Source organism: Procambarus clarkii, chromosome 20 (genome assembly GCF_040958095.1).
Source record: "Procambarus clarkii isolate CNS0578487 chromosome 20, FALCON_Pclarkii_2.0, whole genome shotgun sequence".
Classification (NCBI taxonomy): Eukaryota; Metazoa; Arthropoda; class Malacostraca; order Decapoda; family Cambaridae; genus Procambarus; species Procambarus clarkii.
Genome location: NC_091169.1, coordinates 29,183,943 through 29,201,286, shown reverse-complemented (window position 1 = coordinate 29,201,286; position 17,344 = coordinate 29,183,943). Strand labels below are relative to the sequence as shown.

At 39.2% G+C, this 17,344-nt stretch overlaps 1 protein-coding gene across 1 annotated transcript in view; it reads right to left on the bottom strand.

The window, feature by feature from the left end:
• Window positions 1-6: 6 nt before the first annotated feature.
• LOC123755356 (zinc finger protein 729) overlaps window positions 7-17,344 on the bottom strand; it is a gene marked incomplete at its 3' end in the record, with an annotated part of 39,143 nt that continues 21,805 nt past the window's right edge. Inside the window, 7 exon segments of the mRNA XM_045737901.2 lie at window positions 7-290; window positions 293-2,191; window positions 2,194-2,775; window positions 11,841-11,879; window positions 14,371-14,652; window positions 15,524-15,678; window positions 15,993-16,179. Coding sequence (XP_045593857.2) covers window positions 7-290; window positions 293-2,191; window positions 2,194-2,775; window positions 11,841-11,879; window positions 14,371-14,652; window positions 15,524-15,678; window positions 15,993-16,179 — 3,428 coding nt within the window.

The following is a 17,344-nucleotide window of genomic DNA, read 5'->3' as shown; positions in this document are numbered from 1 at the left end:
TCCTGGGCCAGGATGTGAACGCTCATGACGTTTTAGATTTGATGAGCTACGGAATTCTTTTTTACACTGACTACACTTAAAGGGCATTTCTCCAGTGTGAATTAAGTTATGGTTCTTCAGTGCAAGACGAGATGCCAGTTGTTTTCCACAAAAACTGCATGGAAAGCTACGCTGACGTGAGTGAACATTGTGATGAGTATATAGGTATTTCTTCTTATCAAATACTCTACCACATATCTCACACATATAAAGATGGACCTCTACATTTCCATCTGTCTCAAGGCCTAGATGGCATTCTGATATTGCTGTTGAAGGTGATGAAACTGTCTGTGCTTTTCAAGGTGATGTTCTCGCCGAAATTTGTGGTTGCAAATATCACACTTAAACATCTCCTCCCGAATGTGGTCCCGCATGTGTAGATTAAGACTACTGTTGTTTATGAAAGTCTTACCACAGTTACCACATTTAAATGGTCTTTCTCCAGAATGAATTCTCATGTGAATTTTGACTGATTCATGATTGGCAAAGTACTTGCCACAAGTTTCACATTGGTATGGCTTTTCTCCGCTATGCATTCTTTTATGCTTTATAAGCCGGCCACTCTGTGAACACCTGTAATCACACATATCACATTTGTATGGCTTTTCACCACTGTGAATACGCTTATGAGTGTTGTAATTACCACTTGTGGAAAAGCTCTTGCCACACTCACACTTGAATGGCTTGTCATCAATATGTTTCTTCTTGTGCATGATAAACAATGATCGCTTGTGAAAGTTTCGTCCACACTCATCACAGGTAAACATGAATGAATGCATGACCTTATGTCGAATTATATCACTCTTGTGCACAAACAATTTATTACACAAGCCACACTTTAGAAGTGGAGTGCCAGAGTGTAAAAGTTTATGGCGAACAAAGTGACTTTTATGTGCAAAATCAATACCACATTCATCACACTTGAGGATTAACGGAAGTGTACTTCCACTAATCATCTCCCCTCCCTCCTCTCCTTCCTCATGAATGAAGGGCAAATCAGGACCAGGACGAAGAGCTTCACGCAGATGCACATGAGAGTGTCTGATTAAAGTTAGTTTTGTGGCAAAAGCTTTCTTACAAATGTCACATTTCCAACTCTTCACTCCTTTGTGGGTTAATTTATGCTTTTGCAGATACCTTTTCTCACGAAATGTACGGTGACATACATCACATTTATAAGACGCTGATAGTTTATGTGTAAGTTTGTGAGTGAGAAGCGAGACATAAGATGGGAAAATCTTATGACAGTACTCACAATTATGCTCACCTTCACTCCTTAAATCTTTACTAATTTCTAAGTCTATTCTTTCTTCTTGCTTAATGCCACGACGTTGCTCTAATAACTGCTCCTCGACTTCTGATATTTCTACAAGACGAGATTTCACAGACTGGCCTGCATCTCCATGGCTATCAAGGTGATATCGAAGCAGGGCTGGAGTAAAGAAAGTTTTACCGCATAATTCACACTTATTTTGGTTTTTTAATCTGTGAGTCCACAATTTGTGTCTGACCAATGCTGCACTTTGTCGGAAACTCTTTAAACAAATGTCACATTTAAATGGTCTTTCACCAGTATGAACTAAAACATGCTTATCCAAAGCAGACTTCAGTGGAAAACCAGCACCACAAAGATCGCATTTATAATTCTTTTCTTGTGTATGTCCTCTTTGATGCCTTACAAATTCTTGATGTTTTCTGAAGTTCTTTCCACAAATAGAACAAACATAAGGAAATTCCTCTGTTGGCAAAGTGTGTATTATAGATTGTTGTTCTTCAAAAATATGAAGCTGTTTGTGCTGCTCAAGTTGTTGTTCTGTAGCACAACCAACACTACATACATCACAGTACACTTCTTGATCACCAGTGTGAGAATTTGTGTAGTGATCACAGAGCACATCAACATCCGTGAATGATTCCTCACATATGCCACATTTGAATGGATTTGTAGGAAACTTGCTTTCAAGAGTTTCTGACTGTTTAGGTTCATCATACAGTTCAGAGGTTTTAGGTGCATACCCTTCATTGAGCTGTTCCCGAAGCTGTTCCACAATTGAAACTTCATCTGAAAATGGTTTCCCAGCAGCTTCATCTTCCTCTTTGACTTCAATGCCATCCCCGTGCACAGTGGTCATATGCTTGGTCAACGTTCTTTGTAAGTGAAATTGGCTTGGCACACTGTGCATTTAAGTTCATCCTGAAGACCTCCAACAGGGTCACTAGATCTCTTGTGAACCTTTCTGTGCCGGTTGAGGCCACTGCTAGTGACAAAACCAAGACTGCAAATGTCACAGATAAATGGACGATTTGAAGTATGGGTTTTCATGTGAGTGTAGAGAGTATCACGGTGAGCAAAAGTGCGATTACACACTGAGCACTTGAATTGATGATTTTCTTCATGAATAGTTAAATGCTTTTTCAGCTGTGATGCCTGTGTAAATGCCTTGAAGCAATGCTGGCATTGATGAGGTCTCTCTCCTGTGTGTGTAAGAATATGCGTTTTAAGATGAGAGGAATCAACAAAACCTTTTCCACAGTAATCACAACGATGTGGCCTCTCTAATCCATGAACTTTGTGGTGAGCTTCCAGAGCTGTATGAGATGTACAAGTCTTGCCACACTGATCACACTCATATGGCCGAAGATTATGCTTCTGACGCAGGTGACGGATGTAGTCGCGTTTAAATTGGATAATGTCTCCACATTCTTCACACCTGTGACCATTGACACCAACATCATCTGAAATGAAGTTTTATGTAACTGAACTGTAACACTTTATATGTATTATATGTAAAACATGCACTCTTTATCATTGTTATACTGTATAACTTTTTATGCATTTATAGCAAAGTAGGTAATGCAGATTTATCATAGAAAATAGAGCATCAAGTGTAATGAAATGCCACTTTCTGTGTGGCAGTTCAGTTGCTGTCTGGAGCTTATAGCACTTGTATTGCAGGACCACCCCTTTATTATCAGGTTCCTGACAATTTTGGGTCTACTGAGACCCAAATCCAGAATCTGGCTCTCTTTAATTAACATGTTCATTTCTGAAACATGTTCCTTTGAGGAGAGCCAGAAAGAGGTCCAACGTAGAAAGAGAATGCAGACGACACTATAAAAGAAGGAAAAAATAATGGAAATGCTTATGCAGACACGAATTTCCCGTCAAAGTAGGAATAATTTAAATAGGGAGACTGAAAAAATCGAGCGGAAATTGAAACACTCATATCAAACTGAAGAAAGGCAGTTAGAACAGAAAGCAATTCAGGAAATAAAGAAAAATCCAAAATACTTCTTCACATATACAAAATCAAAAGCAAAAACCACTGCCAGTATTGGACCTATTTGTACAAGTGAAGGTTCATACACAGAGGATGACAAAGAAATTAGTGAAATCATAAAAAAGCAGTGTGAGGACATGTTTAGCACTCCAATAAACAACATGAAAGTGGAAGATCCAGACAATTTCTTTATGCAGGATATCCAAACCCCTGTAAATATAACTGATATCAACACGAGCGTACTAGACTTTGAAAGAGAAATTGAAAACATGCCCATGCACTCGGTCCCGGGTCCAGATTCATGGAATTCAATATTTATAAAAAAATGCAAAGTGCCAGTAGCACAGGCACTCAGTATAGTGTGGAGGAAGAGCTTGGACACGGGGGAGATACCAGATGCACTTAGAGTAGCAGACATAGCTCCTCCACACCAGGGAGGGAGCAAAGCATTGGCAAAGAATTATAGAACAGTTGCACTAATGTCACACATAATAAAAGTATTTGAGAGAGTGATTAGGAGTCAGGTCACCAATTTCATGGAGACCAATGACCTTCACAGCCCAGGCCAACAAGGATTTCGAGCGGGAAGATCGTGCCTCTCACAGCTACTTGATCACTACGACAAAGTCACTGAGGCATTAGAATAGAAACAGAATGCTGATGTGATTTACACGGACTTCGCAATGGTTTTCGACAAATGTGACCTTGGTGTGATAGCACACAAAATGAAGTCATTGGGAATAACCAGTAAAGTAGGACGCTGGATACTCAGTTTTCTGTCAAACAGGACTCGGTGAGTAACAGTTAACCATATAAAATCTAGTCCAAGTGCAGTTAAAAGCTCTGTACCTCAGGGTACAGTCCTTGCACCACTGCTTTTCCTTATTCTCATATCAGATATAGAATAAAAATACAAGTCACAGCTTCGTATCATCCTTTGCAGATGACACAAAAATCAGTATGAAAATTACCATGGCTGAAGACACTGAAAAACTTCAAGCTGATATTAATAAAGTTTTCGACTGGGCATCAGAAAATAACATGATGTTTAACAGTGATAAATTCCAGGTACTCGGGTATGGTAAAAATGAAGACCTTAAAAATAACACAGGGTACAAAACACAATCAAATGTGCCCATAGTGGGAAAACAGCATGTAAAGGATTTGGGAATAATGATGCCTGACGACCTAACGTTTAGGGAGCATAACCAAGCAAATATTGCGTCAGCCAGAAATATGATCGGATGGATTATGAGAACTTTCAAATCCAGGGATCCCATCACAATGGTTGTACTCTTCAAGTCACTTGTGTTGTCCCGTTTTGAGTACTGCTCAGTACTCACTTTCCCCTTCAGAGCAGGAGAGATTGCTGAAATAGAGGGAATACAGAGAACATATATGACACGCATAGACGCGATAAAGCACCTAAATTATTGGGATCATCTCAAAGCCCTCCAAATGTACTCACTAGAAAGAAGACAAGAGAGATATCAAATAATATACACATGGAAGATACTGGAGGGCCAAGTACCAAATCTACACAGTAAAATAACAACGTACTGGAAGTGAACGATATGGAAGAAAATGCAGAATAGAACCAGTGAAGAGCAGGGGTGCCATAGGCACAATCAGAGAACACTGTATAAACATCAGAGGTCCACGGTTGTTCAACACCCTCCTAGCGAGCATAAGAAATATTGCCGGAACAACTGTGGACATCTTCAAGAGGAAACTAGATTGTTTCCTCCAAGAAGTGCTGGACCAACCGGGCTGTGGTGGGTATGTGGGTCTGCGGGCCGCTCCAAGCAACAGCCTAGTGGACCAAACTCTCCCAAGTCAAGCCTGGCCTCGGGCCGGGCTTGGGGAGTAGAAGAACTCCCAGAACCCCATCAACCAGGTATCAATCAGGTAACCCTTGTGTTGCTAAGGGCTATTTAGCCTTTGTCACCCACAGGCACATAAAAAAAAAAAAATCTTCCTAACCTGCTAATTTGTGTTCCCTGACCATGAGAAAGAAAAATTTAATTGTACTTACCAATGATGTAAATGAGCCGACAATATGAGCGATGACGTCACACCCTGCATGATTGCTCATGCAAGGTGCGTCCCGGAGGCGTCGCGCGAGGTCTTCAAGCAGCCAGAGTTGCCACAAATTTATTTTTGCCGCATTATATACAGTGTCTAGGCATATTTTATCACAATTTTTTTTCACTAATTGTGTTGCATATAATGTTACTTCATGTTCAATGATAATACAACTTGCATACATGAGTATACACATGTGCACACAAATGTTTTCAATTACGCCAATATAATATGTGTTCACATTTTTCATTATAATTATTTACACACATCCACGCACTATTTACAGGTTTTTGCACTATTATTGCATATTTACAAGTCTTGGAGACAGCTATAGTCATTGAAGCAGTTGACAGCACACAATGGGACTGCACACCCTTCACACCATGTTTGCACCAGTTTACGTTTCTGTTCTCTTTTTTTTTTGTTCTGCAAACTAAGCAATCACGTTGGCCTATTGCACGCTTTCCAGCTGGTGGCAAATGTTTTAGTCTGTGTACTTGAAAGTCCTCCATGGAAGTGAGCCTGGGTGTAGCAGCATGCTGCAACACTGGGTTCATGATGGGTCTTTGTATGCCAGGAACATCTTTGCTAAACTTTGTTAGTAACTGTGTCACAAGTGTTAAACCAAATGAATGGAAACTTTGTTTACGTCCAGTTTCCATCAGATACATATTGTAGCTACTCAGCATGCTTATGTCAACATGATGGAAAAACACTTTTTTTGTCCACTTCAATGTTTTCCTAACACACTCGACAGTGCCCACCATCATGTCAGATTTATCAACCAAATGCATGTTGATATTATAATCAAGAACACAATCTGGTTTATATACTGGTTCTTGCGTTACTCAGTTCACCTTGCCACTGTTCACCATTGTACCATCATGAATGGTTGTCAGCAAGTTCACTTCTCTCTTGTCTTTCCACCTAACTGAGAGTATTTGATCACTTTTTCTTAGCTGGCAGTCACCAACTTTAAAATTACTGTCAAACACTGGCATTTCCCTTTTACTTGGCTTTACTGTGCCAACCATTCCAGTTCTATTTTCAATCAAGAACCTAGCTAGCAAGGACTTGTATAGTAGTTATCCGTGTATAAAATGTGGCCCTTGTTCATCCATGGTGCCATCAATGACTTCACCACACTACCTGAGAAACCATGTTGGTCGTTACCAGGAATGTCTACATTGCTAGCAGAATACAGAATCATGTGTAACACGTATCCAGTTTCACAATCACAAAGAACAAAGAATTTAAATCCAAATCTGTTGTGTTTGGAGGGAATATACTGCTTGAAGGCAACACATCCTTTGAAAAGCACAAGGAATTCGTCAATTGCCAGCTTCTGTGCTGGTACATAGAAATCTCTGTACTTTCCAATTACTTCATTCATAATGTGCCTGACTCTCGAAAGTCTATCATCCTCTGTCTAGTCTTCATTACTTGCAAAATGAAGACACCTGAGGAGTATCTGAAACCTGTCTTGGGACATGTATTTCCCAAACAAAGGTGTTGGAACAGTCTGGTAATAATCCAATAATCTCTGACAGCGTGTTTAACAGTTTCATCAACATACATAGTGCCAAAAATACATACATTTCACCTACAGTAGTGTTTTTCCAACACTGTAATCGTGAAAATTCTGTTATATTTTTTCCAATGAGATGAGCCGCATGAAGGTTCGTTTGATGTACAATATATTCCATGAGCGTCTCATCATAAAATGCTATAAAATAGTCTATTTCCCGCATGTCCTCATCAGTATCAGGGGAAAAGGTCTGTAATCCCAACGTCTTTATTGTCAAAGGCATAAATTACAGGAACAAAAGCGTCACCATCACTCCACACAAGTACACCTGGTGCCCTGCGAGACGAAACAGCGGCACGACGGCGAGAAATTGTTGCACACCATGGACCAGGAGTGAAGCCCGTCTAGGCAATGTATGGGTGCTACGTGAACATGAGGTAAAATCACGTGAACATGAGGGTCTTGGTTCTTCATGTGGTGCCATGCGGCGGCGCTTGGCTGGGCGAGATGCTGCTGACACAACAAAATCTCGCTTGGTAACACCACTGGCACTAGCGACAGGCATGGTTATCTTCAGGTTATCTTGAGATGATTTCAGGGCTTTTTAGTGTCCCCGCGGCCCGGTCTTCAACCAGGCCTCCACCCCCCCAGGAAGCAGGCCGTGACAGCTGACTAACACCCAGGTACCTATTTTACTGCTAGGTAACAGGGGCATAGGGTGAAAGAAACTCTGCCCATTGTTTCTCGCCGACGTATGGGATCGAACCCAGGACCACAGGATCACAAGTCCAGCGTGCTGTCTGCTTGGCCGACCGGCTCCCTGGGTACCCTGGTAGTACTATGCTCTGAATCCACTTCACTAAAACCAGAAAAAAGAGTCACCTTCCTCTGACTCATCACCCAAAATATCCTCATACTCTAAATAAGTACAAGAACTGTGTGGTCGTGAGTGAATTAGAGTAGACACTGGGCGAGGTGGAACTGGTGAGCATGTAGGCCTCGCCCTGGGAGCAGGCTGTATCTCATATTCACTGTCTGTGCTACTATCATCAGTCAATTGTGTGTAGTCCTTATCAATGTCAGAGTCATCAAAATCACTTTCCTCATCATCAGAAAATAATTCACTGGTTATTTGCTCTTGAGTAAGTGACTGCGTGCTGTGTGCCCGGGAGGCGTTTGGCCATGCACTCGCCATGGTGACTGCTGGGTAACTAAGGCCTCCCACGCGTTGGTGGCGAGAGCAGGATTTTTTTTACAAAATGGCGGCTGTTTACTGTAGCCCTTAGGCAGCGTATGGCCCCCCTCCCCTACCTCGCTGGCCATTCAAATCTTGCGCGGTACTCCATCACGTCATATGACATTATCTTGAGATGATTTCGGGGCTTTTTAGTGTCCCCGCAGCCCGGTCCTCGACCAGGCCTCCACCCCCAGGAAGCAGCCCGTGACAGCTGGCTAACACCCAGTTACCTATTTAACTGCTAGGTAACAGGGGAATAGGGTCAAAGAAACTCTGCCCATTGTTTCTCGCCGGCACCCGGGATCGAACCCGCGACCACAGGATCACAAGTCCAGTGTGCTGTCCGCTCGGCCGACCGGCTCCCGTGTTGCGCAATTTGGCGTAAGTTACTCAACACGTCATATGACGTGTTGTGTAGTTTAAGGGTTAAAGAGGTTAGGGACACACATATGGGATCAAAGATTGCCTTACAATAAAGATGAACTGACCGAGAAAAAAGGTGAAACAAAACAATCCATTACTGTATGAGAAATTAATGAAATCAAAGAAAGCAAGGTAAACTATACTGCAAGAGCTCACTAATCTGGACCCCATTAACCTGGACTTTTGGGTAATCCAGCCAAAATCAAATCCAAGTTTTTGTCTGCAAAACTTCAACAACTTGGACAGAAATCTGGGATACTGGGAGTTTTTGCTGGATTGCTTAATAACACTGGAAGACCTATGCTCACAAGAAACCAAGGGCCTTCAACCAGCAAAGCCTCAGCAGCAGGCAGTCAAAACTGACCTTGCCAATCTCATGTACAGTAATTTTAGTGTTGTGTTGTGTTAATAAATGAACATTATTGTAAAGAATAAGAAAAATATAATACCAATAGTATATCAAATAATAATTATTTCTAAAAATTGTATGTCTAGGTTGTACAGTGTGTTTCCCTGCTAAAATGGGTATTTATTTTCACTTATGTATCAAATCTGATAGAGAGGAGGTCTATGGGAGGGTTCTGGATAGAAACTGCCACCTGAGGACCACATAAAGAACACTGCAAAGAGCGTATGCTACACTTTCCAATACATTGATGGTATATTCCTTAACTGGACACTAATTATAGTAGCCCTTGGAAATGGGTAAATGAGAAGTGTGTTAACTGCAGTAGTTCTGGTGTTAAGCTGTGGAGGGAGCATTTAAACTTAAGTGAGCAGTAACTGTTTGGTCCATGCAAGAGGGTAGAATACATAAATTAACTATGCTATGATGTGAGCAAATCATAGTGAACATTCATTGAAGTAGCAGTAGCCAAATAAAGGGGTAGAATAATTCAAATGAATTATGCAGTGTGAGGATGGTGTAACAAGCTCTATGATAAGAACCAGAACAAGTGACAGTTATTCCTCTTAGAGAGACCTATGTGAATAACAGATTTTTTATTGTGTTTGAGGTGCTGACAACAAATACAGAATGAACTGGGCAGTGTCAATTGGTCATGGTAGCATACATTCAGCTGAATTAAGAAAACAAAGCTTGCGATATAATGCGCGAAGCTGTGAGATGCAGCAATGGGATGATGGAAGAGCCTAGTCAGGACAACCTGTGGACAGGGAAAGGAACTATCAGGAGAAAGTGCCAAGCCATTACGGCTATATAGCACTTGGAAAGGATCAGGATAAGTATTTGGGATGGGACAGGGAAAAGGAATGGTGCCCAACCACTTGGATGGTAGGGGATTAAACGCCGACCTGCACGAAGCGAGACGGTCGCTCTACCATCCACCCCAAGTGAATGGGCACAGTCTGAGGAAATAATTCCTTATTGGGGATACAATTATTAGTGTTCTTCAGATGAATTTTAATGCAGTGCCCTTAAGAAAAATATTTAATATAATATTTGCATTAGAGAGAGAGATAAAGATATAAAGTTTGATGTCTATGCATAGCTTTCTGAAAGGAGATTTATTTACATTGATTACAGTATAACCATTCACTTATCTTCCAATGAGTGAAAATGATAAATATATTTGTGTATTACAGAATAGATAAATGGTGACAATAGGACCTAAGTGCCAAATTATCAAGTAGTGATTTCTATGCCATTACATAGTTAAGAGGCAGTGTTAGACACAGTATATAATATTCCTATTTTATTTTATTTTTTTTTTGTACTAGCTAGAAAAAATGTTGGTGTTTCAAGAGTCCCTTTCTTCATACCATAATGAGTGATGCTTGGATGGTAGAAATCTGTCAAAACAAGCTGGTGACCAGTAATTCACAACTGTTAGTTCTAGCATCCTAGAACCAGTAAGAAGTAGCAAGATGCTGATAGATGCACAGCGCCTGTATCAGTGTTGAGGGGAATCTAGCACTCAAATGTGAAGTACTTGGTGAGTAGTTTCAATATGAACATTTAGAATAAAAATGCGACTTGGTGTGCCAAAGTAGGCTCAATTCTTCTTAACACTTTCGTCCAGCGGCGACGCAGTCTGTGTCAATAAATAAATTAACGGATGTCTGCTGGTGACGCATGCTGCGCAAAATTTTTAAATATTTGTTAAGATTGCATTTATTGTTCAATTATTATGGGACTAGTTTTAAAATGCGCAATATAAACGATTTCATGCCAAAATGAATGACATAGCACAACAATTGAGGTCAGAACACTGGAAAGATTATAAATACTTGTGTGGTGATGAGCATCCAAAAATTAAAAATATTTGGTAAAATTAAATTTATTATTCGATTATTATGGGACTAGTTTATAATGCACACCTTTAGATTGTGAATAATTTGATACCATAATGAACGATGTAGCACAACAATTGAGGTCAGAACACTGGAAAGATTATAAATACTTGTGGTGATGAGCATCCAAAATATACTAGTACTGTATTTGTTAAAATTTCTTTTATTGTTCAATTATTAAGGACTAGTTTTATAATGCGCACCTTTAGATTGTGAACAATTGGATACTTAAATGAACGACGTAGCTCGAAAATTGAGGTCAGAACACTGGAAAGAGTACATATGTTAGTGTGGGTGAGTGCTCCCAGGAAACGCCAGGCCCACCTTGGGGTGGGTTTGGGCGCACATGCCAGATGAGCAAAAGTGTTAACTGGGCAATCGGAGCCCAACAAGTCTCTCTGGGTAGTTGCGGCTCCTGTAGGGACTGAACAGATTAATGTTCTTTACTACCTTCCCTTGATGAAACTGATGACACCTAATGCATCTGTTCACCTAGCAATGAGTAGGAACTCAAGAGTTAGTCAACTTGTTGTGGGGATGCAATCTGGGCAGGGGGTCAGTCATTCGACCTTGGGTGGGGACCTCAACATAAGCCTGATGTATATGAATACACTATGGCTGCCTGTCTCCAACACAACGAATTATTATATTATTATTATTTCTTTGAGTTTTAATGAATGTACCTCTCTTCATCATTCTGAGCAAGTCTGAGTGATTTCCAGTGGCTCTCAAGCACCCATTATCACCCAGCAAGGATGTTCTGAAACTCTCTGAGGCACCTGGTGCTAGAATATCATCCTACTTGACTGTTTGTGATTTTGGTCAATAGACACATGTAGATCTTACCTTAGGAGGCAACAGAATGTGATGTCTCAGAAAAAGAAATTCACAATATTTTACTCAATATAATAATGTATAAATAAAATTAACTTACCAGTTGTAAGATCCATATCCTCTTCTGTCTGAGTACCTTCTGAAAATGACAAATAAAACTTAAAAATAAAGTGAATTACAGTACTGTTCATATTATTTATTATATATATATATATATATATATATATATATATATATATATATATATATATATATATATATATATAAATATATATATATATATGTCGTACCTAGTAGCCAGAATGCACTTCTCGGCCTACTATGCAAGGCCCGATTTGCCTAATAAGCCAAGTTTTCATGAATTAATATATTTTCTCAAATTGTTTTCTTATGAAATGATAAAGCTTCCCATTTCATTATGTATGAGGTCAATTTTTTTTGATTGGAGTTAAAATTAACGTAGATATATGACCGAACCTAACCAACCCTACCTAACCTAACCTAACCTATCTTTATTGGTTAGGTTAGGTTAGGTAGCCGAAAAAGTTAGGTTCGGTTAGGTTAGGTAGGTTAGGTAGACGAAAGACAGTTAATTCATGAAAACTTGGCTTATTAGGCAAATCGGGCCTTGCATAGTAGGCTGAGAAGTGCGTTCTGGCAACTAGGTACGACATATATATATATATATATATATATATATATATATATATATATATATATATATATATATATATATATATATATATATATATATATATATATATACATACATACATATATATATATATACTCACACACATACATATATACATATACACACTGTGGTACCTCGGAATACGAGTGTCCCTGTATGTATACGAGTTTTTGGGAATACGAGCAGGATTTGCTCGGAAAATTTGCCTCGGAATGCGAGGGTTACCTCGGAAGACGAGGGTGTTGATACGCTTACAGGTCGACTAGCGCATGGTGGCACGGCAATCGCGCCCAGTGACTATCCCACCTGAATTCTTCACAAGGATTTACAGTTTTTTGTCGGATTTTTGGCCATTTGAGCATAAAAGTTGTTATTATATATCTTGCCATAGGTCCCAAGAAAGCCAGTGGTAAGGTTCAACCTAAGAAAATAGTTGTTAGTACTGTAGAGGCAGTAGAGGATGTCCCTTCGTCAGTGAAGACTAACATTAGTACAGTGGGGCCTCGATTTACGATGGTAATCCGTTCCCAGAGACGTATCCTAAGTTGAAGCAATTTTTCCCGTAAGAAATAAAGGAATTTGAATTAATCCGTTTCCTGCCCTCCAAAATATTAACTTACAAATACATTTTATATTGAATACAATTTTTTTCTCTAACTACAATACAATACATATGTTTATCTTACCTTTATGGAGGACTCTTGATGGCGTATGGAAGATGGTGATGCAGGGGGAGGAGTAGAGGTGTTACTGTTTGGAAGAGGAGTCCCCTTCCATTATAACATCAGGCAGTGATGACTTTTCTGGGATACACTCTCTGGCATGTTTTGCCTGCATACCACTAGGACCTGCTTGTGGCTCACTGCTTGCTTGTCTTACTAAGAATCTGTCTAAAGACACTTGTTTTTCCCTACATTTTAACACTTGTCTGTAGTAAGACATCACATTGTCATTTAAAGGTCAATGCAATGGCCTGCTACAGCTTTATCTGGGGGAGTTTTTTCAACAAAGCTTTGCAGTTCTTCCCATGCTTCACACATTTTCTTAATGAGGAAGGGACATCCTCTACTGCCTCTACTCACAACTATTTTCTTAGGTTGAACCTTACCACTGACTTTCTTGCGACCCATGGCGTGATATATAATAATCAGTTTTATGTTTGAAAAGCAAAAAATCACCACTAAAACGGAATTTCTTACAGGCATGATCGTCACTAAGCGGGCAGCTCTAGTAAACTGAGGCAGGTCGGCCTGCATGACCGGGAACCACGCGCTCGTTCGGCCCAAACGTGTACCAACAAATATTGTTAGTCGACGACACTATTGTAAGTTGTGTCGCATTTTTCGATCAAATTTACATCGTAACTCGAAATTATCGTAAGTCGAGGTGCCACTGTACTTGATACATATCTCGTCATCAGTGTAATCACCTGTCAACTTGTATTGTAGGTATATGTTGATATAAATTTTTGCCACATTGTACCTTATCATCTTACCTGATATTTTAGATTTAAGAGCTGCCCAAAATGTTATGTGTGTGTTAGTTTCTTTGCAAGAATGTAAAAATACAAATCTTATGTAAACTCACAAACCCATTGTACCTTCTTGTAAATAACAATTATTATTATTATCATTAATCATCAAAAATAAGCAAGTGGAGAGTATCCCAATTAAGCAATTTGTTTAAATTATGAACTTATGTGGCAGGAGGTTGCAGGTCTGTTGAGTATTAGAAAATAGGGACATAAGTTCAAAATGGTTGAGAACTACTGGTACGGACATTTTCATCTATGAGAATCTGTCATTAACCACCTCCTCTTTAGCACTGATGTGCTTTAGTAGTTTCATAAGTACAGTAGTACAAAAATAACTGGAAGATAGGATACTTAACTGAGACACTGAACAAATACTGAAGATATAAACAACATGAGACTGACCTGTAGTTGTATGGTCATGGAATTCACCCTGATGCTGAGCTGTTGGTGGCGGTGGAAGCATGGTGATCACCATCTCCCCGGTCTCAGGCCTTTGGAATGTGATAAGCAAGTTGTGCTTTTCTGCATCTGTTAATTCTCCATCTGTCATGCTAGTGACCAAGTCACTGGCACCAACCTCAGTCATATGGGCAGTATCCATGGCTCCTCCTAGAATGTGGTGCTGATTGTCTGGCTCCAACTTGATCATCGTTGAAGAACATGGCCAATGCTTCCTTGGGCGCCCTATTAAGAGAATTCTTACATAATACCAAAATTATATGAAAATACTTCTAATAACACTTCCAATAAAATACAAAGCAAATTACTGACAAAATCAGATTGTACTACATGATAGTAATTTATTTTACAAAAATTATGAAAAATTCAGTGTTAATTAAAATATAACATCTCATTCTGGTGTGTCCCTCAAATGGGTCCCACCTGGGTCCCACCTGGAACTTTCCAAACCTTGAGTACCACACCAGGGTACTGCATTACCGTCACTGGATAGAAAACATGATGGAAACCCCACCTGAGCAAGCTTCATTCATGAAAGGACCCTTCTGGAAACCTGTGGTCATACTCTTTGCTATAAGGGGCACTGAAAGCTGAAGATGAATATGATGATTTACATCACAAGACCAAAAAAACAGAATTTCTACTTCCAGAGAAACATGAAGTTCACAACCCAACAACCAGAAGTGAAGGCCAATAAAGACAGCCTTTAAAAAGGATGTGCTCATGACCCAGAATGAGCACATCATCACTGGGTCATGGTTAGCAAGGACTACCTCACCTTTGACTAGGGCTGACAGATTCACTGTCCCCAACAAGGAGAAACCACCATTTATTGATGAATTACAGAATTATAGCCCAACAAATACATGTGTGCAGTCTACCAAAAGTCCTACATTTTTCTTGTTGCAATTGATCAATGCAATCATACGATACTACTGTAACAGAATGCTTCTATTACTTCCAGCTCTCCAGTATACAGTACTCAGTTCCATTCAAGTGGGAATCCACTGTACTTGTAACATTAATAAAGGCATTACACTCAATAAGGTTGTCTCTACACACTTTACACTGGGTGGTATAATAAAAGTTTCACTACCTCGTTTGCCTGGCCCTGATGTTCCTCTTGTTCGCGGTGCAGGTGGTGGTCGACGATATGTCAGGTAGTCGGGGGAAAAGTCATCTTCCTCACCCATAGAGAAGTCATCATCGTCATTTTCGCGCTTCTTTAAGGCTTGAATCATTTTCTCATATCTTAAATTAAATCATAATACTGTATACCACTACAAAAAATTATACTAATAATCTTTATATGATTTCAATAATAATTTGTAAAACCTGCTAAAGTATTTGTACAGTAATTCTAATACTATATGAATACTCCTTACAAGAATATTCCATATTTTCAGTATTGCAATGCACCTATATAAAACATTTAAAGTTTCCAGCAAAGTACAGTATCATAGGAGTCCTGTTCACAAGAAGTGTTTACTTTATCTATATACTATACAGTAAAGCATTTCTACCCAGTGGGACAAGTGCTTCCAGAACAACAGCATTCAACTTACCGTAATCCTCTCCGTCTGGGTGGCAGTTTTCGCTTATTGGGGTCAACCTCCTCTTCTTTCTTAAGCTCATAATCTAATGGTTCCTGCTTCAGGGTTCCCATCTCCAACACTCGCAGTTCTTGCAATCCATCATTCCCGTCTACACCTGCCAGCTCAATTGTTGGAGCATTTTCTGACAATTCACTTTCTGTAAAATGTTGAAACAAATATAGTCAATTATGAACATTAATCTATGCTACAGTATTATGATACAATTACATTTAACAAATTTCATGTAAATTAACTACTCACTAAAAATGTACAACACTTTAATTTCACAGAAAAAATTATTTGTCAAGAAGTTTGTACTATTCTTTAATATAATACTGCTCACTACAATTGAAACGCAAATTTTGAAACATTGCAAAGTTAGTTCAGTTTTCCTGTAAAGGGATAAGGTACTTTAATTCCAGCTGATACAATTGAAAATTCACTATCTACCGTCCAAAATACATAATTTGATTACTTTTATTTTACCAAATTAACAGCAATAACTCTAAATATGCAAATATGCATCTGTCATCAAAATTGTCACTTTGTCAATGTGGAAAAGAAGAATATAATAAATAACTATTTGTCTGGTAATGTAGGTGTACACGGTAGCTTGGTAGAGGGGTCAATGAGTGCACTATCACAGGATAAGCAATTTGTTGACTCAAGGTATAGGGCTGTGGATTCGAGTGATCAAGATGGATCATTATGTTTATGACGTCACTTATCAGTTTACATAATGTATTTTTGTGTTGAATAACTTGATTTATGTACACATGACTGACAAAGGCAGCAATTATATGTACATAATTTCTGTATATGGACATACAATATAATACAGTATATTGCATATATTATATTGTATACCCATATGTACATTGTGTACACCTTATATGTAATATAGGTGTATATATAATATATACACCTATATTACACATGTAAACCAGTTCCTGGAATAGCTCATGCCAAACTCCTTTGCTGCTATTCTGTCTAGGAACAATGCCCAGAAACAGATTCAAACAAAGGCGGAAAAGACTAAATTGTGATCTGACAATATTTGTAAGTCATTAGTAAGTGATAGCCTCATCACAATTAAATCTGACTGCAGAATTTTTCTATAGGTCTTGGGTTACTCCATTACATCCATAAAGATGTACAGTATTATAACCATATTCACATTGATTGTATAAAAAACCAGCGATGAATTTAATGAAAAGCCCTTTTCTGGGTGAGCCCCGGAGGCTACCTGAAGCTATCGGGCTAATATGCGATACATTAGACCAGGGCTTTATTCAATGGAATTCTGCCTACCGGGGACCATG